The 23,931-nt window shown below is 47.7% G+C and overlaps 4 protein-coding genes across 4 annotated transcripts; all 4 read left to right on the top strand.

Annotated features, from left to right (window-relative positions):
* Position 1: 1 nt before the first annotated feature.
* Positions 2 to 1,152, top strand: RIOX1 (ribosomal oxygenase 1; the record flags this gene model as incomplete). The annotated part of the gene is made up of 1 exon (XM_008926745.3): positions 2 to 1,152. A coding segment is annotated over one exon (1,110 nt), but the record flags the coding sequence as incomplete, so codon positions are not given.
* Positions 1,153 to 3,897: 2,745 nt separating this feature from the next.
* On the top strand, positions 3,898 to 5,685 carry LOC115307937 (putative acyl-coenzyme A thioesterase 6). The gene is given in 5 exon segments (XM_029964366.1): positions 3,898 to 4,038; positions 4,954 to 5,052; positions 5,054 to 5,123; positions 5,126 to 5,377; positions 5,380 to 5,685. Coding segments are annotated over 5 exon segments (711 nt in total). The 3' UTR covers positions 5,529 to 5,685.
* Positions 5,686 to 7,305: 1,620 nt separating this feature from the next.
* LOC115307934 (acyl-coenzyme A thioesterase 1-like) lies at positions 7,306 to 12,796 on the top strand. Its single transcript, XM_029964306.1, has 3 exons — positions 7,306 to 8,286; positions 9,931 to 10,133; positions 11,959 to 12,796. Exons 1-3 carry the CDS (start codon positions 7,677 to 7,679, stop codon positions 12,562 to 12,564), a joined length of 1,419 nt encoding a protein of 472 aa, XP_029820166.1. The 5' UTR covers positions 7,306 to 7,676; the 3' UTR covers positions 12,565 to 12,796.
* Positions 12,797 to 13,621: 825 nt separating this feature from the next.
* On the top strand, positions 13,622 to 21,154 carry LOC103760944 (acyl-coenzyme A thioesterase 5). Its single transcript, XM_029964365.1, is given in 5 exon segments — positions 13,622 to 13,717; positions 14,022 to 14,255; positions 14,257 to 14,587; positions 17,364 to 17,566; positions 18,420 to 21,154. Coding segments are annotated over 5 exon segments (1,440 nt in total). The 3' UTR covers positions 18,996 to 21,154.
* Positions 21,155 to 23,931: the final 2,777 nt, after the last annotated feature.

Here is a 23,931-nt window from a genome sequence, read left to right as displayed (position 1 = left end):
GGAAACGCACAATCCCTCGGGCCGGGCCCTGCCTGCCGTCGTCTGGGACTTCTACCAGAATGGCTGCTCCCTGCGGCTCCTCTGCCCACAGGCTTTCTCCCCCACCGTCTGGCACTTCCTCTCCATCCTGCAGGAGCAGTTTGGCAGCATGGTGGGAGCCAACACATACCTCACGCCACCAGGGACACAGGGCTTCGCCCCCCACTACGATGACATCGAGGCCTTTGTGCTGCAGCTGGAGGGGAAGAAGCACTGGCGCGTCTACAGCCCCCGGACGGATGCCGAGGTGCTGCCCCAGTTCTCCAGTCCAAACCTAACGCAGGCTGAGCTCGGTGAGCCTGTGCTGGAGACGGTGCTTGAGGCCGGGGACCTGCTGTACTTCCCCCGTGGCTTTATCCACCAGGGCGACTGTCTCCCTGATGCACACTCGTTCCACATCACTGTGTCTTCCTACCAGAGGAATTCCTGGGGGGACCTTCTGGAGAAGCTCCTCCCAGCTGCCCTGCAGATGGCCCTGGAGGAGGATGTGGAGTACCGGCGAGGGCTTCCCATGGACTACCTGGGGTACATGGGGGTTGCCAACTCAGATGCAGTTGATGCTCGGCGAACAGCCTTTGTGGAGAAGGTGCAGAGCCTGATAAAGAGACTTATTGACTATGCACCCATTGATGCTGCTGTGGATCAGATGGCCAGGTCATTTCTTCATGACTGTCTGCCCCCTGTGCTTACACAGAGTGAAAAGGCGCAAAGTATCTATGGCTTCCCAGCCCGGTGGCAAGATGGAGGCCCTCACAATGTTGATATACAGATAACAAAAGACACCGAAATACGCCTCCTCCGCCATGGCATTGTTAGATTATGTAATGAAGAAACAGGTGTGATGCTGTATTACACGACAGAAAACTCAAGAGTGTATCACAAAGAAGAACCCAAGTTCTTTGAGCTAGATCCTGAGTATACAGACAGTATCGAATTTCTGCTGTCTTCCTATCCAAATCACATCAGTGTGGGTAACCTTCCATGTGAAACCTTGGAGGAGAGGATTTCTCTAGCCACACTCCTGTTTGAGAAGGGCATTCTGACTACGAAGAAGCCTCTGGTGCAAGTGTAACTCTTATTTTTTAACAAAATAAACATACATTTGTTTAGGAAGTGTTCTGTCTTGGTCTTGCCTTACACCTGCTAGATGTGAATCAGCAGTCCAGGTCCCTGCATCTCATCTAGGGGCAAAAGGGCTATGGTATGGGTAGGGAAATGTTCTGATTACAGTGGGTATCTGCTCTAGGAGTACAGTGGCTGAGTGACTAGAGAAGGGAAAATGTTATTACACCCTAGGTGTTACAGGCATGTTACTACACCCTAGGTAACTTCAGGAACCTAGTGACCTTTCTTGCAGTCTGTAAATCATCTCTGTATTTTCACAGTATTTTATAGCAGCCTGCTCTGCTGTGGGAAGTACTCTTATTCACAGGCAGATTTGGCGATGGTCAGCATTCTGTGTGCCTGTGCTGTGCCATGCTGGTCAGCATTCTGTGTGCCTGTGCTGTGCCATGCTGCATAGGCCTTCAGGCCTATGCTGTGTTGTAAAGATCCCTTGGTCACAGAAAAAATTTGTCCAGCTCTTCTTAGAAGTGGAGCTTGTGGGCAGCTCCCACTCAGTTCCAGCAATTACATTACCTACGTGAGCCTGCCCTTATCACACAGTGCAGCAAGATGTCCTCAGGCAAACATGATCTGCTGCATTTGAAATGTTTCAGGCTCACTTGCATCTTCTTCAGTCTGCAAGGTGTCTTGGTAATAAAATAACCTCCCCTACTGGTTTTCCCACAGCAGCCCCTAGCAATGAAATTATTGGTCCTTTCAAAGCAAATGGGGCACCCTCTAATATGGCTTTTTTTGTGCTAGGTGAAAAAAGTTTCATTTAAGGACCTATCAAATTACATGAACACATGCCTGGCTGTGTGGCCAGTTTCCATAAGTACTGACAAATCTCTAATATGCTTTTCCTCAGTGCTATTTGATCATAGCAGTCAGCAGGTGAGGAATATTCTGTCTTTAAAGCCTCCTGAAGCTATATCCACAAGGAGCAGGGTGTATTACCCTGTGGTCCTCTGAGCTGTTGGATCATCAGGGTTTTGCAGGATGGCACACATGCACTTTTAACTGGTTAGGATTTAAGTGTACGCTATGTCCTCCAAGGTCCCATACTTGCAAAAGCCAGTGTGCCAGCCTTTCTTCCCTCTTTTGCCTGTATGCATTTGCTAAATCTTGAAACTCGGGCTGTGTAAAACTGCACAGCACAAGAGAGTGCTGAGGTGCCCTGTAGCCCTCTTTGATCTCTAAATCACTAGTGGCTGGACAGAAATGCTGTTGTCACATGTCCTCTGACCCTTTTGTCATCCTTAGCAGAGGGTCAGCCATCCTTGTCCCACCATTCATGCCCCTGGTAAATATCTCATGCCCGGTTCCTGGGCTGCTCTGTGTGGCCCCTGTGCAACCATGGGCACCTGCACTGCAGTTTGCTGCTTGGGGGCTTGTGGTGCAGTGCTGCACCAGGAGCTCATGCAGCCCTTCCTATGATGGTTATAAGCACCCCCATGTCCATTTCAAGTACATTAATGACAATCAAAGATGGCACAAATTTTCCTTAGCTTTTCCTTTCCCTGGACCCTGTCTCCTAAAACAACATAATACTGCAGCTGGGATGAGAATTCTGATAATTCCTCCCCAGCTTCTGAATCTACTAAGGAAACTACCTGGGCTAAACACCTTACACATACTCCTCATGGTTTTACCCAGGGCTAGCCAGGCACAGAGTTTCTCTTTTTCTCTTGGTTCTTTCTCCATAAAGGTATTTCTCACTAAGACTGGTGAGAAATTGCACTGGGAGGTGCTGGTCCATTATGATCCCAGAAAAGCACTTTTGTAAGAGAAGTACTCACATTCTGTAAAGTATCTAAAAATGCTATTTATTAGAGCTAACACTCTAAAAAGAGAGTAGTATAGATAATCTTACACCCCTTTAGATGCTGAGAACCCTGAGCAATGAAGCATGTGACAGGACTCCACCCCACATACAGCATATCATGCAGACATGGTCCATAGCAGATTCTCCCCTTTCAGTCTTTTAGGGTATTGTAAGATTTTTGTATAAGGAAACAGCTCTATTTATCACGTCTACAGTCAAAGAGAGACAATGTTTGCATGGGAATATCTTGCTGCACTGTTTGACAAGGGCAGGGCCACGCAGGTCTTGTAACCACAAGTACTGACTGGAAGCTGCCTGTGAGCTTCTGTGTAAGGAAGAGATGGCTGAGTTTCCCATAAGGCTTGGAATCTGTGCAGCACAACATAGGCCTGAAGGCCATATTGTAAGGACAGTGCAGCACAGCACAAGCATCAAAGGCACAGGGCAGTGTTGTGTCCTCCAGAGGCTACACCATGGCTATTGGAGGGGAATGTTCTGCATGCTGTAAGGCAAGGCAAGGCAAGGACCATGCTGAGAGTTCCCTCACACAGTTCCAAACAGCACAGAAACACAAACGAAGGTACAGGGAGCACATCCAGCAACTTTTCCAAGAGGAGCTGTGCAGGACAGAAAAGCTGTGAGAGAGCTAGGTTTTATTTGCTTTTGTAATCAGCCCCTCAGGGCATTGGTACAGCATCTTTTTGAAGGATACAAGAACCACTGGCTTCACAATAACCACACGGGGCACAGAAAGTGGGGGGCAAAGCCGGCCGTCCCACCTGGGCAGGAGGAGGAGGCAGCACTCCATGACTGGCTGCCCAGGCACAAGAAGCCAGAACATCCAGCTTAAATACAGTCATGATGCAGCTGAGTGGATCACAGAAGCTGCAAATTGCTCCCAGCCTTCTTTGCTGAGCATGGTTGTGGTCATGGCAGACAAGGTTTCTCCTGTCCAGCATTTCCACATCACTCACTTACCATCCCTGGCCCCTTCCATATACCTCGCGCCTGCCGCCTGCAGCCACTTTGACGTGCCTGTCACTCTGCCAGAGTTATCTCTGGGGAAAGCTGTACAAATACTCACCTGGCATAGCTAGCATCTACCGGAATGCTCGCCTAGGAAAGGGGAAGGATCAAACAGATATGCACTGGAAGGATAGAGGATGAGGTTCTATTCAGGTACCATCATCTGGAGTGCCAGAGATGGTGTCTGAGACATAACAAGGTGGGCAGAAGTGGAGAAGAGAAACATGCATTTTTTGAAGCAGCCTTCATGAATTGTCATCACATGCCCCTATATGACCCCGTAGTCTAAGAAGGGTAAAGAAAAAAGCCTTTACCCATAGCTAACTGTGGAAGCTGACCTCGGCTGGCTGCTGGATACCCACCTAGCCACTCTCTCAATCCCCTTTAGGAATAGGAGAGGTGAAGAAACTAAGATGAAAAACCTCATGGCTCAAGATAAGGATGGGGTGTAATTCATCAACTAACACCATGGGCAAAACAGACTTGACTTAGAGAAGATTAATTTAATTTATTGCCAGCTAATAACAGAGTAGCACAGTGAGAAATAAGAACAAAACTAAAAACACCTCCTCCCCATCTTTGGGCAGCATTAAGTCTGTCTCTGAGCTGGCTAAAACTGTCCCTGTCCAATATGGGGGAAACCCTGGTCTCTTCTCACAGACCACAGCTTCCCACTACCAAAACCTTTCCCCATAGCTCTGGATAGCCTTACTTTTGTTTTGCAACCAGTGCTCAAATGGTATCATTATGCTTGCTCTCTCTTGGCTATCATCAAGGAACATTTTGCATGGGAATGGAAACAATTTGTGCGTAGGAGGTTCCTGTTATCTGTCCAGAAGAAAAACTAATCATTGCCATCACTTTCTTCATGCAGTTTTGCAAATTCTCAGCATTAGACAATGAACCAGCTGTCACGCTTTTCAGCTCAGTACTGATGAGCATTTCCTCCCACATGCCAGGTGAAGGGGCCAGGGATTGGCCTGCTTGGTTACTCCAAAGGAGGCGAACTGTCTCTCGCCATGGCTGCCTTCCTGAAGAACATCACAGCCATTTGCTTCCCTCAATGGCCCTGTGGCTGCTACATTTATTCCTCTCTGTTACAAGGATAAAACCATCCCCATTTTGACCACATACATATCAAGGTCACCGATTCCAATATTCTTGATTGTTCTGATGTCCTTATTGACCCTTTTCAAGCCCCTGGCAACCGAAGCCTGATCCCAATAAAGAAAGCTGAGGCACAGCTACTATTCATCATGGGACAAGATGACCATGTTGTCAAAAGAAAGTATTATGCTACTGAAGTCTGCAAGCTTTTGCAGGCTCAAGGGAAGGAAAATTTTCAGATTCTCTCCTACCCTGGAACAGGGCACTGCATAGACCCTACCTTTTTCCTTTGTACCCCATAGGAAACCATCCCGTTTTTCACAAGCGGGCAGTCGTGGGTGAGGAGTTCGGGGCTTATTCTAAAGCTCAGGTTCTTGCTTGGCCACAGATCCAGGCTTTTTTCCAGAAATATTTAAATGACAAGTAATGTGCAACAAGTGATGTGCAAGCAACACACAACTTTGAACAACCAGATCTAATAAATTCTGTTACAGTTATCAATCTAACAGCTTGTTTCAGCTGTACAACTACAGTATCTTCCAGGACTTTACGCATCCATGACTCAGAAAAGAAAGGGGTTTGCCTTTTCTTCCCTGAACCTTTTTGTTCAAGTGTCAAGAAAATGCATGGCATTTTTTGCCTTTTATAAAACACCTCATGTGCCAAATGTGCTGTTATGTTTCTTGGGGGGGGTTCTATTCTCCTAATGCATTCTTGACAATACTTTCCATATCACTGTGGTCTCTACATGTACACACTATCCTCAGCTCATACTTGAAAGCAACACCTCCCAAATCACAATTTTGGAGCAGGGATTTCACTGTTGTTATGGTGAATGTCTCATTGCAAATGGAAATGTCTCTGATCTCTGTGCTGCTGGGAGTGTGCAAAAATGGATGCTATAGCCAGGTTGCTGGACTGTTTCTGGTTTACCCTTGGGGAAGGTTGTTTGCCTTCTTCCATCTTCCCTTCACAATGCTGTGTTCTGGCTAGTGGATACTTCTGGCTCCAAGATGTAATGTAAAAAAACTTCCTGCTGAATTTACAATCATTGTGATCTTCTCCCACATGATGTGGAACATTTTAATCTTTGTTATTGGGTTGAGAATTGTAATAAAGGACTGAGATTTGAAAACCATGGAGTCATTTGTTCTGCTTTGGTTAGAAGCAGGGTTTGCAACTTGACCACTCTCTCATCCCAGGGTGAAACCTTGGGATTGCAGAAGCTTGGGATCAAGGGCTGCCCAGGTAGGAACAGGACACCATAGAAGATAGTCCTCTTACCTTCACTCTTCCACTCCTCTTGTGTCACCAAGCATAGAGGAGAAGGAATGCTGCTGAAGCCTCCAGGACCTTTTCCCTTAGCATCTGCTACAGCCTATGGTCAAGCTGGTGATCAAATCCAGTAGTGTAAACCAAGGATTGTTTTTCTCAACAACAGGAGTAGTTGCCACACATTGAGGGCTAGACACCAGACAACATGCCCAAATGCCAGACGACAAAGCACCTCATCTGTTTAGGAGAGAATGGGTAATCTCCACAGGGAAGGAAAGACTGCTGAGACTCCATCCAACACCTCTGACCACTTAGTATTTCCAAACAGGACAACGCTCGAGATTCCCTCAGATGCTTCCACTTGTTTCACACCACTAAGTCAGACATGAGGAGTTCAGAGTGTGAGGCACCCCTACCTGCATCTCCAGAAAGACTCGGGGAGCCTAAGGAAACAGCTGTCCCTCTGCAGCTCCTTTTGGATCAGAAGATCCAGCTCTGGGCAAGATGGACTGAATGGCCTTCTTTTTTTAAAACCTTGCAAAATCCATTACTAGAAGAGCCAGATATTTCCTGACCTACCTAAAGAGTCTGTGAAAGCACTCCCTCTTCATCCCTCCTGCACTACTGATGATCCTAATCATCCTTCCCAATTCACCTGGCTGTGCATAAGCCACCTTGCCCATGCCTTGGGGCAACCAATACAGAGGCAGAACCGGCAAGGAGAGGCGAAGCACTGCCGGGCTGGTGCTGGTGTGGCTTCTCCCCGCCGCGGCTGGGGCTGGCCCACGCTCCGGTCTCTCGGCTGAGCGGCACAGCACAGTTCGGCCCTACTCGGGGTCGCTGCCGGCGAGCAACAGCTCCGCGCTGCCCTGTCTCTGTGCGGTCGGTCCCACACAGGCCCTTCGCTGCCCGGACGGTGAATCCCGACTGCGATTCCGCTCGGTGGCTCGTCAACGCCTCTGCCCGTCCTGCCCCGCGTGTCCCCCCGCCCGCAGCCACCGTCCGGTCCAGGGGAGCTCGGGGGGACACTGAGGAGCTCTCTGGGGCCAGGACAGGTCGCAAGAACTCGGCAGAGTTTGACAGAGAACCCTCCCATAGCCGGAAGGGCAGGGTCGAAGACAGAGGAGAGGCGAAGAGTAGGCGGGCGGGGCGGCGGGGAAGCAGGCCGGCGGGGCGAGGGACCTACCGCCCCGCTCCTGCCCGCGGGGTCTTACAGCGGCACTCCGGGATCGATCCCGACTCCGGTTCCGCGGGGACCCGCCCCAGAATCCGCCCCCAGAGGCGTGAACTACCCGGGGCAATGTGGCAGATCACTGCCCGCTCCCTGCGCCGGGCCAGCTCCCGTAGCTGGCAGAGACGAGTGCCCTGGCCCGGCCCCGCGCCTGCAGCCCCACGGTGCCGCAGCCCCGCGCGGACCCCCGGGACAGCCTCTGCCCGTGGACTCGCCTCCATGGCCCCCTCCATCCGCTTCTCGCCCGCCACCCGCAGCCTCTTCGATGAGCCGCTGGCCATCGCTGTGCAGGGCCTCGGCCCGCGGCAGCAGGTCACGCTGAGGACATCCTTGCGGGATGAGAAGGGAGAGCTCTTCCAGGCCAGTGCCCGCTACCAGGCGGGGGACGACGGGGAGCTGGACCTCGCCCGCTGTCCTGCGCTGCCGGGAGGCAGCTTCTCTGGCCTGGAGCCCATGGGGCTGCTCTGGGCTTTGCAGCCCCAGAGACCCTTCTGGCGCCTGGTGAAGCGGGACGTTCAGAGCCCCTTCCTCCTGCAGCTGGAGGTGTTTGAGGGCCACGGGAAGCCTCCAGGGCGGCTCCTGGCCCAGGCGCAGCACGAGCGGGCGTTCCTGCGGGACGGGGTGCGGAGAGTCCCGGTGCGAGAGGGGAGGATCCGGGCGACGCTTTTTCTGCCCCCCGGTGAGTACCGGCCGTGCCGGGCTCCTTCTCCCACTGGTGTTGCTCTGCTTTCAGCCCCGCGCTTCCAGGCCCGGAGTGTGACCCCTTCCAGGCTTCCCCTTAGGACAAGGGGAAGCCTCGCCCTGCCAGCTGGCACTAGACACTTCTCAAGGAGCGGTCTGATCAGCCCAACCCTCTTTGGTCTGCTGCGTGCACTCATTACGTAGAGCAGCTATATGTGCTGAAGCACACTTGAGTTTATTTAATTGATTCTTACTGGACATGAAAGCATTTATCACAATACCCTTCTTGTTCCCAAATGCTGTGGGAGGTGGTGTCAGCCAGTCTTCAAGATGCCTTTCCTCTACCTGGCTGTTTCCCAGGGAATTCAGCTAGTAATTCTTTGAGTAAGTAGAAGGTTGCTCTCCCAAACTATAGCGTTCAAGCCTGCTGCTTCCCTTTCCCACCTCTCCACAGATCCTGAACTCAGTTATATCCTAGTTGCTGAAGCCCAAGGCAATCCAAGCTGCCTTTTGCTGCTACATTTGTCCCCAATTCTTCCTTGTTTGTGAGCAGAAGATTAAGGAAAGCATTAGACAGGTTTGCTCTTACAGTATTTTTGTCAGAAAGTAATCATTACTATGGTCTGTGAGGTTTTCAGATTGCCTGACAAATGCTGTGTTGTCCTCCCAGCAGCTATCCAGATTTCTGCTAGTTGGCTGTAGGAAACTTCATTCCCTTGGTTGAGTGGTTTGCAGCAGCTGCACCACTGCCACACCCCAGCTTTCCTTCCCCCTGTGATCCAGAGGCTTTCACCAAGCATGTCTCTGGAACCTCGTGTACTCAAAGAGCTCCTCTATGTATCGTGTGCTTTCCCCTTTCTTCCCTGTCTGTCCCTGGCAACTCCTCCATGACAGCGCTAAAATCATACATGCTGTCCCAGCCAGTGTCCTGGGCTCTGACTGCGCTGTAGCCTTGAGGCTGGAGGTGAATTTCCTGTTCTTCTTGCTTGTTGCCCATGTTCTCCATGTTAGTCTGCAGACACCTGAGGGAAGCCTCACCTTCTCTCCTGAGGAGGAACGGGAGTCTCCCTCTTGGCCTCCTCCTTTCCATACTTTGTTAGCAGTTTGCGGCAATCCCTCAGCTTTGGACTTGTCCCCTGATGAACCTAATGTAAAGGTTCTCTTAGCAGGTTAGCAAGGTTAGTTTCAGATATTTTCTTCTCTTAATCCCAGAATAAATAGCCATAGTACGTTTACACTGAAACTGAGAAGCTGGAATCATCAGAAGAGGAGATTTTTTTTGATACTGAGAAATGCAGCAAGGAAAAGCCTCCTGGGTATAATTCAGAGCTTGATAGCTTTGCAGTGAATTTACATGATACAGAAACTAGTTGTGACTGTCAAAAGATCAATTCTCTTCCAGCCACATGTTCCCTGATGTTATCCAGAACATTACCAGGCCTGCTAATTTTTGCTGGCTTGTTTAATATTGAAGCAATGTAGCCATTTAATTAAAACTGGCACAGCAGTTTAGGACCCTTAACACCATTCTGCTGCTTTAGTTTTTTTTCTTTTTTTAAAAAGACACATTCCCAGGCCTATGATATTGGCATATAACTTAAGAATTGTGGGTTAATGTGTCCTGTTATATGGTCTCTCACAGGAAATGGCCCCTTTCCGGGAATTATTGACTTATATGGAACTGGAGGAGGACTCCCTGAATACAGGGCATGCCTGCTGGCCAACTACGGCTTTGCTGTGCTGGCTCTGGCTTACTACAGCTATGAAGATCTCCCCAAAGAGATGAAGGAATTCCACCTGGAATATTTTGAAGAAGCTGTAAACTATATGTTACAACACACCCAGGTTGGTTTGTTCATTGACTCACTACAGTGAACTCTCATTATTTCGGTCCTGTCAGACTGCAGATGGAGCAGAGCTGCTGTATTTAAAATAGCATCACTGTTAAGTTGGCTGTGATTAATTTGTTTGATATCTTTAATTCCCATTACAATGGCTCTCTGGCAGCTTATTCCAATTCTTCCTTCTGAAGTGGCCAGGAGAAACAGTGACACATAAGTAACATACTGGTAATTTCTACTCCATTCAACCCAGTGTCATAACTAGGGTGCTAGATGCCTGGAGACTTATTTGACTTCCAGCAGGGCTTTTAGGTTTATGCTCTGTAGAATGTCCTGCAGATCTTAATGTCCTTTTCAGCTGTGGAGCACATGATAACCTTCTGTGATACAAGTCTCAAGGAAGTCCACCAGTACACAGTTGTTGCTGTGTATTTTCATCATCATGGCTAGGCTACGAGAACGAAGATTTAGGAAGGCTTTATCCACATTTTTTACAGGCACGCTGGTGGCTTTTATACGCTGTTAGAATCACTCCAAATGTTGTTATTTGGTGAGTGTGAGTTTTAGTAACTGCTTGTGCACTTAGGGATCCTTCTAAGTCAACACCTCTTGAAAGAGAACCTGCTTGGTTCTGCATCTCCTTGCAAGCAGCTGTGCATGACAATAGCTAGAACTGCACAAGGCAATACTTGGTTTCTCTGGAGAATGAAAACAAATACCTTCCTCAACCTCAGAAAGATGAGTAGATGTTAAAGATCTTGGTTGCTTTTCAGATGCCTTAACCTTAACTGCTCATGCCACCTCTCTGCCCAAAAAAATCTGAAAATTGCTTCCACTTGCCTTTTTTTTTTTCCCTGAGAGCAGTACTATTGCCTCCCATTAACACCTCCACTGATACCCTCATCATGTTTTTAATGCGTTGCAAAGTTTCAGCTGTATTTTCTAATTTCTCCCTTTCCATATTTCAAAGTCAGTGGGTTTGGAGCCTATTACACTGGTGATAAGATACGAAAGATACTAAATTTTGATGCTGTCTCAGAGCCTTTTTGCTCCTAAGGGTCTTTGGATTTTGAAGCAGTTGTGGTATTAGCTAACCTTCTTTCAATATCCTTGGAGGCTTTCAATACCTTGTAAGGTCATTTACTTTTTCTATTCTAGTTAATTTGCCTTGTGTAAAAGAAAATGAAGGTAACCTATTCTAGATTGACTCCGGAGGACTGTACAATTCTCTTAGAAAAATGGCTTTAATAGGTTATTTTTTTTAAGATACATTTTAATGAGTAAGGTACCTCAAAATGCTTCCTGTGAGTTAGACACCAAGCATACCGGAGAAGAGGGAGAGCAGCTGATGCGGAGCCTGCCACTCCATGTTATCTTCTTAATAGGGAAACCAAAGACAGTGGTTCAGTGTAAGAAATACATTATCATAAGTGATGACAATATCATAGTCATTGCTGACTTTGAGCATTTTGCACTGAAAAAAAGTATTTGTAGAAGAACCCTCCCCTTCTCCTTCCCTCTTCTTCTCTCAACTGCCTTATAGGCAAAGTGAATTTGGGACTGCACATCTGCAAACACACTGTATTCTCTGCTTCAGCACTGAACCCTGTAGCTTTGTTAGGTGATGATGCTGCAGTCCCAGTAGGGCTTAGTACCATAAATCAAGCACAGAACAGTGCCCTAGGGTCCCTCAGATGTGGGCCCTGCAAACAGGACCTTAGATGCCTGTACTTGGGGTCCAAATTTGGGACAGACACGGCTGTGGCAACATCTTAAAGAAGTGGCACGCTTTGGTTCATTACTTGTGGTTTCTCTTCTCTCACCTCCAGGTTAAAGGTCCAGGAATTGGGTTGCTTGGAATCTCAAAGGGTGGTGACCTGTGCACCTCCATGGCCTCCTTCCTAAAGGGCATCACAGCCACTGCCCTTATCAACGGCTCAGTGGCAAATGTGGGTGCAGTGCTCCGCTACAAGGACATCACCATTCCACCTCTTAATATCAACTTGAAACGCATCAAGGTCAGCAAGTCTGGGATTGCTGATATTTTTGATACATTGAACAACCCACTAGAAGGGCCTGACCAGCAAAGCTTTATCCCTTTGGAGAAGGCCGAGTGTCGCTTCTTGTTCATTGTTGGCCAGGATGATCGCAACTGGAAAAGCGAATTCTTTGCAGTTGAGGGGAGCAAACGTTTGCAAGCTCATGGGAAGGAAAAGCCTGAGATAGTCTGTTATCCTGGAGCAGGGCACTACATTGAACCTCCCTTTTTCCCAATGTGTGCAGCCTCCATGCACCTGCTAGTTGGCAAACCTGTGGTGTGGGGAGGGGAGCCCAAGGCACACTGTGAGGCACAGATAGATGCTTGGCAGCAGATCCAAGCTTTCTTCCGGAAACACCTCACAGGCAAGCCATCTGGAACATCCAGTAATCTGTGATGTGAAGTAGATTACAGATGAAGATGCTGGTGTTTCAAGATTGCTTTGTTAAATGGCTCAGAATGAGAACAAGGAACATCAGAGAATAAACTATTGGGTTTCTTGGAGGATGACAGCCGGTGAAAGCATGAAAGCTGCTTTGTTTTTACACCCTCCTCTAACCTTGGTTTTAGAGGTTCTTAGCCTCCTGCTTTGTGTAGTACAGGATTAAAGGCTGTGGAAGACAAATGTAGTAAGGCTGGGTGTTCTTTGAATGTGAAATTAAGTGGAAGGTAACTTATCTAAGCTGAGAACTGGGGTGAAAATGTACCTTGGCGTTCTCAGAGGAAACATATGACATTGCTTTACCAGAGCCAGCTTTGTGTGCTTGTTCCAGTGTTCTAGTTTTTCTGGAAGCAGCAGTTCTCTCTTCCTACCTCCAGTATTCTTTCTGTTCTCCCTGTGCACGTCCCTCTCCTGTGTTGCTCATTCCCCTTCTCTCACACCACTAAAATGCCTTAACAATATCTAATATTCACTTAGCAAAAGCAGCAATAATGTGCCTGCTGCTCAGGTAGCAAATTTCCCGTTCATAGACAACAACAGCCCCTAGCCTGATGTGACATTCTGGGCACATGCAGTAGAAATGAGACATTTTAACTGTTTTTGAACGTCTGTAAGCATGAGAAAACAAAAGACCTGGCCCTGTTGGTAGTCATCCTGGAGCCGCTCTCGGGCATCTCCTCAGCTGGGCTGGGTATCCGGTCTAGGTTCGCAGCGCTGTTGGAGGGTAGCGTCTTCCTGCCTGTACATTCCCTTAGCGCCTGCTTCCAAAAGTTACGGGAAACAGTCCGGCTGCGGGGCTGGCTCGGCGGCTCCACGAGGCGCCGGGTGCTGTGCAGGGACAGGCGGGCTGGAAGGGGCGGTGGAGCGGCTGCCGTGCTGTGCCGGAGCCAGGCTCCGGCCGCATGTCTGGTTCTCTCTGAGCAGCGGGGGCAGCGGGGTGAGCTGTCAGCCCCACCGGGGATCCTCGGTAACGTTCGGCACCCGGGGGCAGGGTTGGAGGAGAAGGCGCTGGATGTTGTCGGCGAGTTTGCGCTGCTGTATCCGAACACTTGGCACCCCCCAGTGCCTGACAGCGCGCGCGGGCCGCATCCAGCCTCGGCTGCTCCCCGTGCGTCAGGCGGCATTTTGCATTCCCTGTGGTTGTAATAGCTTAAAGTGAAAACTTTTAGCCCTGCCACGGCTCGCTGCCCCAGTCGGAGTTGGACGGCTTGGGGAGACGGTGGAGCGGGCCCGCGGTTGTCGCCCTTCCCCGCTGTCTGCTCCAGTCGCTGGATTATTAGGAGAGGCTGAGAGCGGGCCCGGAGCTGTCCACCTTTTCCTGGCGGCGGGGAGGGCTCTTTCGACTGGGGCCGCCTGAGGGCGGTGGCCGCGGTGCTGACTGATATTTGCGGGGGGCGCGCGGCTCCGCGCAGCTTCGCGCCGCCGCCCCATGTGGAGAGCGGCTCGCCGGCCGCTGCCGCCCGCTTCGCCGCCCCGCCAGCGGGCCTTGCTGCGCGCCCGGGCCGTCGCCGGCGGGCGGCCAGCCTGCCGTGTCCCCCGCCGCCGCCCGGCCGACGAGGCTGTGGCAGACGCGGGTGGCGGGGCTAGGCCCGGCGCAGCCTGGTGACTCTGCGGGCCTGGCGGCCGGTGACCGCGGGCTGCTCTTCCCAGTCGTGCGCGCACTATCGAGCGGACCAGCCGCGGGGAGCTCACCTGGCACGGACGCGTCCCACGCGGGACTACACCGCTGGAAGCCCATGGGCTCTTCTGGAGCGTCGCCCCGCCGCCATGGAGCGGCCGTACCAGCGGCTCGTTCCCCGCAGCACCGACGCCCCGATGAAGGTGGAGGTGTTGGTCCACCAGGGCCACAGCCCGCCCGGCGCTATGCCCGGGCCAGTGGTGGCCAAGACCGAGGTGGAGAGGTGGTTCATGGCCCCCGGCGTCCGAAGGATCCGGCTGAAGGAAGGAGTCGTAAGGGGCTCCCTCTTTCTGCCGCCGGGTGAGTGTCCCGGCTGGAGGCCTTCGCTCCGGGGCCAGTGGAACCCCCCGGTTTCTCTGACCAGAGCAGGGAAAGTCTCGCAGAACAGAAACATACGTATGCCACCCGCGGAATCCGTATTCTGTCAATGAGCGGAACGCCCTCCTGCAGACAGGTGGCCGGTTTTTTTCCCCGAAACCTTCCTGAAACGCTCCCGAGTGCTTGTCGGGACAAGGCCCGGGTTGTGCGTGTCCTGATCCTTCTCTGCGGCACGGGGCAGGCGGCTCTTGCGGGACGGGAAGGAGCTAAAGAAGAACAGGGGTTCTAGAGTTTACTACATCGCTGCGCTCTGCCTGCGGTTTTTCAGTAGGCTGGATGTTTGTTCTGGTCTACCAGAATATGTAACATTCAGAAAAGCTGGTGCGTTTCATTGTGTGAGACTGTGCTGCATGTCCCACTCAGAGGCATTTTTCTTCTATGTGAAACACATGCCAGTAAGCAAAGCAATAGAAGAGCTTCTAGAAAATACACTTATTCCCCCTCTGTTACATTGGAGCCAACACTGAGTTAGTAATTGGGTTAGTTTTGTGGTAAACAGGCAGAATAGATTTATCAGCAAGTTTTGCCTGTTCTGCTTGTGGGATGGTTGTGCTTTATGAGGTGTGATATTCTGATGGGCTCCTACTGGTACTGGAAAACAAAACTTTACACCAGTGATGTCATTTGTATGCTTTAGCCATGATCTAAACTTCTTGTAGTTCCCTGACTGTTGTGCTACAGGAACTGCCCTCCACATTACCTCTAATTTAAATCTACTTGGTTCAGCAGCTCCTATAAGTATCACTACAGTATTAGGTATTTAAGTATTTTCAGTGAATTTCCAAACCAGTATTTTTTTTATTTATTTAGATGTGGATCCAAAGTTCACTGAAGAAAAAAAGAACAACAGAGATTGAACTTTGAATTTCAAATGTTTAGTCAGCATGCTGGATTTTCCATTTCTGAGACGTGATTGTTTTGCTATCCTGCCTTAGAAGATGAGTTTGATTTCTGCTGAGCTCAGTGGAAATCCAGAGATCTGCAAGAGAGAATTGTATTTTCCGCTTTAGCAAGTTTGGCATTGTAATAGTGTGGAAAAGTTTGCAATCATTGCTTAAATGATATTGGCATCCCTCGTGATGGCGGATCCAGTTACAGCATTACTACCATACCCTCCTTTACTCCAGGGACAAAAAAATGTTAATACTATTAAGATAGGAATCTTAAATGTGAACCATTCTTAGTAAAAGTGAAATGATGTAATTTTAATATGAAAAATTTCTAAATTTGCGCATAAGAGTTAAGATGTGTTTCTCTGGTTTTAAACAGTAGTAAATTTGTCTATCGTGTTTTATCCTGCTTTTCAGTGAGCTATGCAGAAATTATACTTGGGCATGTGTACGCACTCAGGGAGGCAGTCCAGGATCCTTGCATAAGTTTAAGTTTCTCTTCATGAGAGAAACAGTCGTGCTTGACTGTGTTCTGATTACATGTTCTTGCTAGAAAGCTTTCTGGGTAGGGGTGATAAATTACGTATTTTCCAGCCATGTAGGCTGACTGCTGTTAGCTGAAGGTTCCTGTTGATCATGGCATTATGATAAATTTATCTCAACATGTTTTCTCTCAAGAATATTGAACTTCTATGAAAAAAAGATCAAAACTGAAAGAGAACACAAAAGCATGGTTCAGTCCCTTTCTGACTTCCTAATGCTTTAATTTAGGAGGTTTCCACCATCTAGCATGTCTTGTCCAAAACTTCCTTTTCTCAAGTGTGTTGAAGTCAGAGATCTTTTCTTTATGCATACAGGTAATGTCAGAGAGTTAGCACTCTCTTGCACAAGCGGGTCCTTTTTGTGAGATGGTTGTAGTGAGCTGGATCCAGGTACATCAGAGGTGACATCTTGTGGCCAGGGGAAAAAAAAAAAAAGAAAAAAAAGAAATTGCTTGCTTGGGGTCTTTATAACTCCACGAGGTGGTATCCTTAACCTTTTAACCCAAGATTTGCTGGCTTGGAATACAGATGTGATATAACACAACCTTGGCTGCAAACACATGTCTGTTTAAAATTGCGGTTCTGATTATTTCTGTAGTTTTGTGGGGCAAATTGTACACATGTATGTCACGTTTATCTGTATATCAGTCATGCACGTGTAACCACACCCATACAGCTCTCAGTTTTACCCTCCATCTGGTCACATCTGCAGTAGCAGTTCTCCTACCAAGTGTTACAGTGCTGATGTTGAGATACAGCTAGTTAACTCCAGTTGATTTTGTTTAGCAATTGGTGTCTCTTTGCTGTGCTTTGCTCAATGCAGTTTATTGCAGAGTTTACATAAGTTTTGTAGAATTGACTTTGAGGGATTAGTGCTCTTTGCTCATTACTCATGAGCTTGCACTTTGTTAATTAAGATGTGAGATATTTGGGGGGAAAATAGAAGACTTAGGGTATGATTGTTCTGAAGGCAGGAGGTTAAGACCATTGAAAATACATTTAGAACAGTTGGTTTTGATTTTTTTAAAGAAAAAAAAGTCTAACTTCACATATTTTTGCAGGAATTTAAAGGCCAGTTCTTAGTTTGAAATAGCTGAAATGGGATACAGCGCTGGTTCTCTTAATCTCTGCTGCGCAAATGGAAAAGTAATGAGCATTAATAGCAAATGTCTTACGCATTCTGTATTTTGTTGTTCACTCTTCACCAGATAGTTTTTAGTGTCCTGTTTGTTAACTTGTCCTCTGTACCACTTCTTTTTAATATAGGGGATGGCCCCTTTCCAGGAGTGATTGACATGTATGGTGATGAAGGAGGCTTGATTGAACTTAGATCCGGTCTCCTGGCTACCCGTGGTTTTGCTGCTCTTTCTCTGCCATATTTTGACTTTGAAGATCTTCCTAAGGTCATGAAAGAACTCAAACTCGAGTACTTTGAGGAGGCAGCTAGATTCCTACAGCGTCACCCAAAAGTGAGTGTAATGAGAGATCTCTTGGGACAAGGGAAGATTCAGCAGTCATGCCCAAGTGGTGGTGGTGATTGTTTTTTTTTTTGTTTGGTTGGGTTTTTTTGAGTATCAGTTTCTGCTGGGCAGGTTTAGGCCTAATAGTGAGAAAATTGTAGACGCTGCATAGGTGGCTATGCATATGACTGTGAGAGTGAATTTATTCCAGCACAAACTGTCTGTTAAATAAAGTCATGCTAGAAACTAGAAGACTGCTGATCATTAGGATGATGAAGTGCTGGAATATCCTCCAAACAGGAGCAGTGGTGATAATTTTTTTTTTTTTTTAATAAAAGCAATTAGTTTAAGAGAGGATGATACAAAACTGCTCTACAGTCATTGAAAGAATGGATTCGATGGTTTGGGATGTTGCTTTCAGTTTTACTTTCCAGGCTAGAAAAAGACAAGATTAAATGCTACTTACTAATCCTTCAAATGCAATTTGTAAGGTTACTTTATTTGCCTGAGACAACACGGGCTTGAATTTCTTACTACCTGTTTCGGGAAAAAGAGAAAAATTTTGTATCAACATATGCAGTAGGGCCCAGGTGAGGATCAAGTGATGGTACATCTTATGCCTGTCTCTGAGATTTTCTGTGGGGTTTGACAGCTCTTGATGTCTCTGAAAAATAAGACAGTAAACAGAGGGAGGAGCCTGGGTCCAGGCTGTAGCTTTCCAACAGGTCACATCAATAATTAACCTAACCTTTCCCTTTTTTAATAACACAACTCCAAAGTCACTTAATGGCTAATTGCATTATAATGCATACTTCCTTTATTCTTTTCTTCCTCTCTTCTCCACCCCCTATCTTATCTGAAGGTGAAAGGACCAGGAGTTGGAGTGATTGGGACTGGAAAAGGGGCAGAATTAGCACTCTCCATGATCACCTTCCTGCCAGAAGTCGTGGCTGCTGTCTCCATCTCTGGCTGTAGTTCAAACACAATTGCAGACCTCCATTACGGTGAGATGACTCTGCCTGGGCTGCGTTTTGATATGAACAAGGTCAGTGTCTCTGACACTGGTGTATTTGATATTTTTGAAGCTCTGGAGGATCCAATGAGTCCTGCTAATTCTCCTTGCATGATCCCCATTGAAAAAGCAGAAGGACACTTTCTCTTAGTGGTAGGGGAAGATGATCGTATGTGGAAGAGCTCCTTATATGCTGAGCTGGCAATCAGGCGTCTACGCCAGCATGGGAAAGAGAACTTTGAACTCTTGAGTTATCCAGGAGCAGGTCACCGAATTGATCCCCCTTCTACTCCATTTTGTCATGTAGCTATGGATCGTGTTTTGGGGGTGCCTGTTCTGGGGGGTGGAGAGAGCAAAGCACATGCCCATGCACAGGAACACTCCTGGGGAAAGATTCAGGAGTTTCTGCGCTTGCATTTGGGATGAACATTTACACACATGCAAGCTGTTGCAGAACTGCAAGGACTGAACTTGAGCCACCAAAATGACTGGTGAATTGGAGGGACTGACTGAGAAAAACCTTTAAATGTGAAATAACCAAATGACTACTTAGCTACAAGTATAAATCCAAAAAGAAAGAGATTTATTTGGATCAGCCTAAGTTATTTTAACTAGGTACACAGAGGAGAAGTGAAACAATAAGCAGGCTGCACTGTGGTATAAATTTGACAGCCCAAAGTGGTCATGATATGAAGAAAAAAGTATCTGAAGAGTGTAGTAGGTACTTGCTTGCTTGCAGTATTTATGACTTGGAGAATGTTCACAGCCAGCCTGCACCCTCAGTAATGACAGACAGGATCACCCCTGGGGAATGACGGATGATAAACTTTGACATCAGAATGATGAATGATTCTGGCTTTGAGTCCTCAGTTACCTTAGCCCAGAACTCAGATTTACAGCCATATACACCTTGGAAATGTTTTGTATTTGCAGGAAGCTGGAGATGTCTATTTGCAGTGAGGATTGTATACTTAGTATACATTATGTAGTGGTCTTCTGGTGACACAGGCTGTTTCTTTCCAAGAAAAACTACCTGTAGCGTAAGAAAATGAAGAGTACTTTTCCTGTCATCCAGGGAGAACAGTGGCACTAGCACTGTATTGTACTGGGGGTGTAACTACTTGTTCCTGTAATGTCTTGGATTGGCATTTGACACTCAGGGTATTAGAATTCTGTTGGATAGGTTAGAGCATGGCTAAATGCAGCCAGTAAGTAAGGGATTAATTACTCTTGGACCTTTTTAGTAATGATGTCAACAGATGCTGACAGTTGTTCTTAAGGAGGAAGCAGAGTTGAGAGACAAAAAACCTTGCCTGTAGAAGATTTAAACTGACTGTAAAAAGCTGTCACCTTATGGTGATGATTAACTTAGAGTCATAATTCTTAAAAAAAAAAAAGCGCTAAACAAAAAAACCCAACCAAACTAACAGTGCCCTCCAAAAAAACCCTAAACTCAAATCTAGGGTATCTTTTCCATCACTGCCTGAGATCGTTTTTTTTCATCCTAGTTAATTTTTGGATAGTACCTTATTTTTCCCCACTATTCAGGGAGAAAGAAACAAGTTCTTCCCAAATCAGTTGATCTGTTTAAAGGGTCTTGCTGAAATGGTGCCAGTGCAGCAGGCCTGTTTAATGAGGACCTCTATCAAGACAATTTCTCCTTCCAAAGTCATTTTGTCAGACCAGTTTGAGAGCTGCCTAGGAACATACAAACCCTTCATTTCTGCTAATCAGTTTTGTTTTGCTCTCAGGGATCTTCTCTCTCCAGTTAACTGTCATGATGCTGCTGCTCAGGTCTTATTAGCTTTCTGCAACTTATTACTCCTTATCATTTGATTAAAGTCACATGTTCTTTACACACAATCAATGCCAATTGAACAATTTATCCATCTTTATGATTCTTTACAAGAGAAGCCTCATCCTGCTAACTCCACACAAGATGTCTTCATACCTAGTCTCTAAACTTCCTCACTAGCTGGAGAGGCTTTTGCCAAGTCATATCTAGTGCTTGAACATCTGCTAACACCAGCAGCCTCAGAAGTCCAGGACCACAGCCTGCTGTGATGTGCTTGTTGGTGTCACTGATACTTGGTACCCTGCCTTTTTTCTAGACTCATTACAAGTGGCAACCACAGAGGAGAGGGTTGTCTGAAGGTTTCTCTTTGTCTGTCTGCCTTGTCCTGTGCATCTTCAGTAGTCAGAGCTGTGTAATTAATTGTGCAAGAGAAGCACCTCCCCTAACCCTCTTTTGTCACTCTCCCAGTGCCAATACCTGTGTCTCCACACTGCAGTCCTACCTCAGCATATGCACTGCTATGCAAGATTGCAATCTGGAGGATCAGGAAGTAAATGTTAATTTATAAATAAAAGCCAGGTAGGTTAAGAGTCCTCACACTTAATTTCTAAAGCACAAGCCTTTAAAATAATTCAGTGTTAGATTTTGTCAGATATATGCAATTTGAAAGAGAAGTAAAACGCTTTATTAAAAAGCAACCTTGCGTAAGAATTTGATGTTAGATTTTTGTTTCTGAATAGTTCATTTGTTTGGAAAACTGAATGATACTTTGTTTAAAAAGGAGGAAAAAATAAAAAGAATGTAATTTTACTTTGAAGATCCTTTTATGAATGGGTCAGGGTATTCCCGGACAAAATAATTCATAGAAGGGCCTGTAGAAAACCAGCCAACTTTTGCACTAGCATTTTGTATATTTACAATGCTACCTGGGGACCAAAGACGCATTGCTGACACTGCAGAAAACATAGCTGTTTCCTGAAGTGTACATTAAACTGTGTCTGTGGCCTTAGTTAAAGCCACATTATTTGTATAGGTTTACATTCAAAGAATCACAGAATTGTTAGAATTGAAAGAGACCTCTGGACATGATCTAGTCCAACTGCCCTGCCAAGAAGGGGTCACCCAGAGTAGGATACACAGGAATATGTCCAGGTGGATTTTGAATGTCTCCAGAGAGGGAAACTCCATGACCTCCCTGGGCAGCCTGTGCCAGTGCTCTGCCACCCTCAAAGTAAAGAAGTTCTTCCTTGTGTTGAGATGCAACTTCTTGTGTTTCAGTTTGTGGCCGTTGTCACTGGATGCCATTCTTTTGACACCCACCTTTGAGATACTTATAGGCCATTGATGAGATCCTCTCTCGGTCTTCTCATCTCTAGACAATTCAGGCTCAGGTCCTGCAGTCTCTCCTCATAAGAGAGATGTTCCAGACCTCTAATCATCTTTATGGCTCTCCTCTGAACCTTCTCCAGTAGCTCCTTTTCTTTCTTGTACTGAAGAACCCAGTACTGGACAGAGTAATTCCTTGCCAGGCAAAGCTCCCATCACATTCCATTGGGACTAGTACTCGGGGGGCTGGATTAGCTGCACCGGCCACCTCCGGGAGGCCTCACAGCCGCCCACGGGGTCCCAAAGCGCCCAGGGCTGTCGCCTTCCCCGGGCCGGGCCCGCATGGCCCCCCGCCCCCCGTCGCGTCCCACAAGGCGCCGCGGCCGCCGCCCCCGACGCGAGTTCCGGGCCGGGGCGTTCCGCGCCCGTAGCACACCGGAGCGCCTCGCGGTAGCGGGCACCATGGTGGCGGGGGCGGGGGGGCGGCGGGGGCGCCGGGGCGGCGGGGGGCGGGAACGACCGGGACCCGGCGGCGCGGGGCTGGTGCGCGGTTGGTGTGTGAGGCGATCCCCCCGGGCCGCTGCCCAGCGGTCCCTGGGCGGCGGGGGCGGTGGCGGTGGCGGAGCCTCCGCGGCCGGGCCCTGCCGAGCAGCCTGGGCTCCACGTGAGCTGTCCGGCGGGCAGCGCGGGGCTCGGGGCGGCGGCTGAGGCGTGGTGGCCTGATGCTGTGCCTTGGGAAAGGGGCGTTTCGGGATAGGCGAAAGAAGCTGGGAGTCTTGAGATGTCATCGTACACAAACCTCAGCGTTTTTAAGGCAGCAGTGTCTGCGATCACTACAGCGATTAGCTTGTTGTCGGTTGCTGTGCAATTCCGATTTCCTCTATCGAACATATAAATAAATGTTTGCAAATTAAGGCGAAGTGTCGCTGTTTTGCTTTTTCCTGGGGGACTAAATTTTGTAAATAGTCTTTGTCCATCTGCCATGTTTAGGGAGGGGAAATACTTCTTGTTATAACTACTGTAATACAAGTGTGGTTATTTTTTCCCCTTAAGGTATTCTGTTTCTTGTTCCTGTCATGTTGATGGCGACTCTTCAGGGTGACAATTGATCACTTGGCATTTTGAGTATTTTAAGTATTATGATTTTCTTTAGTCTAAATACCTGTATAAAATTGTTCAATATGCAGGTAGAGGAGCCCTGAAAATAAGCTGCTCGGAGGGAAGTTTCCTTTGGGTAATCTTGCTTGGCAGAAGATACTCTTATTTATCTACAGAAATTTCAAGTACACCTCAAAGAGAATGAAATCTCTGACATGTGTTCTCCAAATAACCCGCTGTGCTGATGTCCATGTTTCCAGCAACTCAGCAGAGATAAGTCAGCAGAGGTCAGGAGAGAAACTGCTTCTTGTGCTCAGATGGATCCAATCCGGTTTTAGGCATGACTTAGAAACGGAAGCAGATGTTGGTCATATAAATCCATTTCTGCCTTCAACATGAGTGACCAAGATCACGTACCCAAGTGCTGTACTGATTTACTGCCATAATTACAAAAGCAGCAATGAAGTTCTGTCCAGAAAACCCAGTTAGCTGGAAGCCCCTTGTTTTTGCTGGCTCACTGGTAGCTGTTAATTGGATTGCATGAGGCTATTGGAATGGGAATTAGGGATGTGATTTTCTGAACAGGAAGAGGTCATGCAACTGTTTATCTGTGGTAGACACTGAGGAGATGCTACCTTGCACAAGTTTGCCAGGTCATCTCCAATGGGACCATGAGCTAGCTGTCAGTTGGAATAGACCAGAAACAAATACTTGTCAATGGGCAGAAGCAGCTGGAACATCTGAGGATGCCCAGTGATACACGTCTAAGTGAAGGTGTATATTGGTGATTGTGGTGCATGCTCAGGCTCCCTGGTGCTGCTGGGTCTTGGTGGTTACTGGGTGTTCAGGGACTGTGGCCATTTTTTATATGCAGCTGCCTCAGCTATTGTCTTTTGCCCTGAGACCAGTGTTTCCAGTGGTCCAGAGTAAAGTACCCAGCACTAGAGAGCTCTGTGGTTGAGGTGGTTGCCTGTAAGATTTTGGGTGGAAGTTAGTTTGTTGGGTTTAACTTTTACTGTAGGAGGGTTTTTTATATCTGATTACCTTAAAGACTGCTTTTATCCACACGTGGTAGTGCTACCCATAAGAGCAACAGAGATGCCAAAACCAGAGTCCTTCTATATTTGTACAAAGGAGGCTGTC

Source organism: Manacus vitellinus, unplaced genomic scaffold (genome assembly GCF_001715985.3).
Source record: "Manacus vitellinus isolate BGI_N305 unplaced genomic scaffold, ASM171598v3 scaffold_6_pilon, whole genome shotgun sequence".
Taxonomy (NCBI): domain Eukaryota; kingdom Metazoa; phylum Chordata; class Aves; order Passeriformes; family Pipridae; genus Manacus; species Manacus vitellinus.
This window is presented reverse-complemented; position numbering and strand designations above follow the sequence as displayed.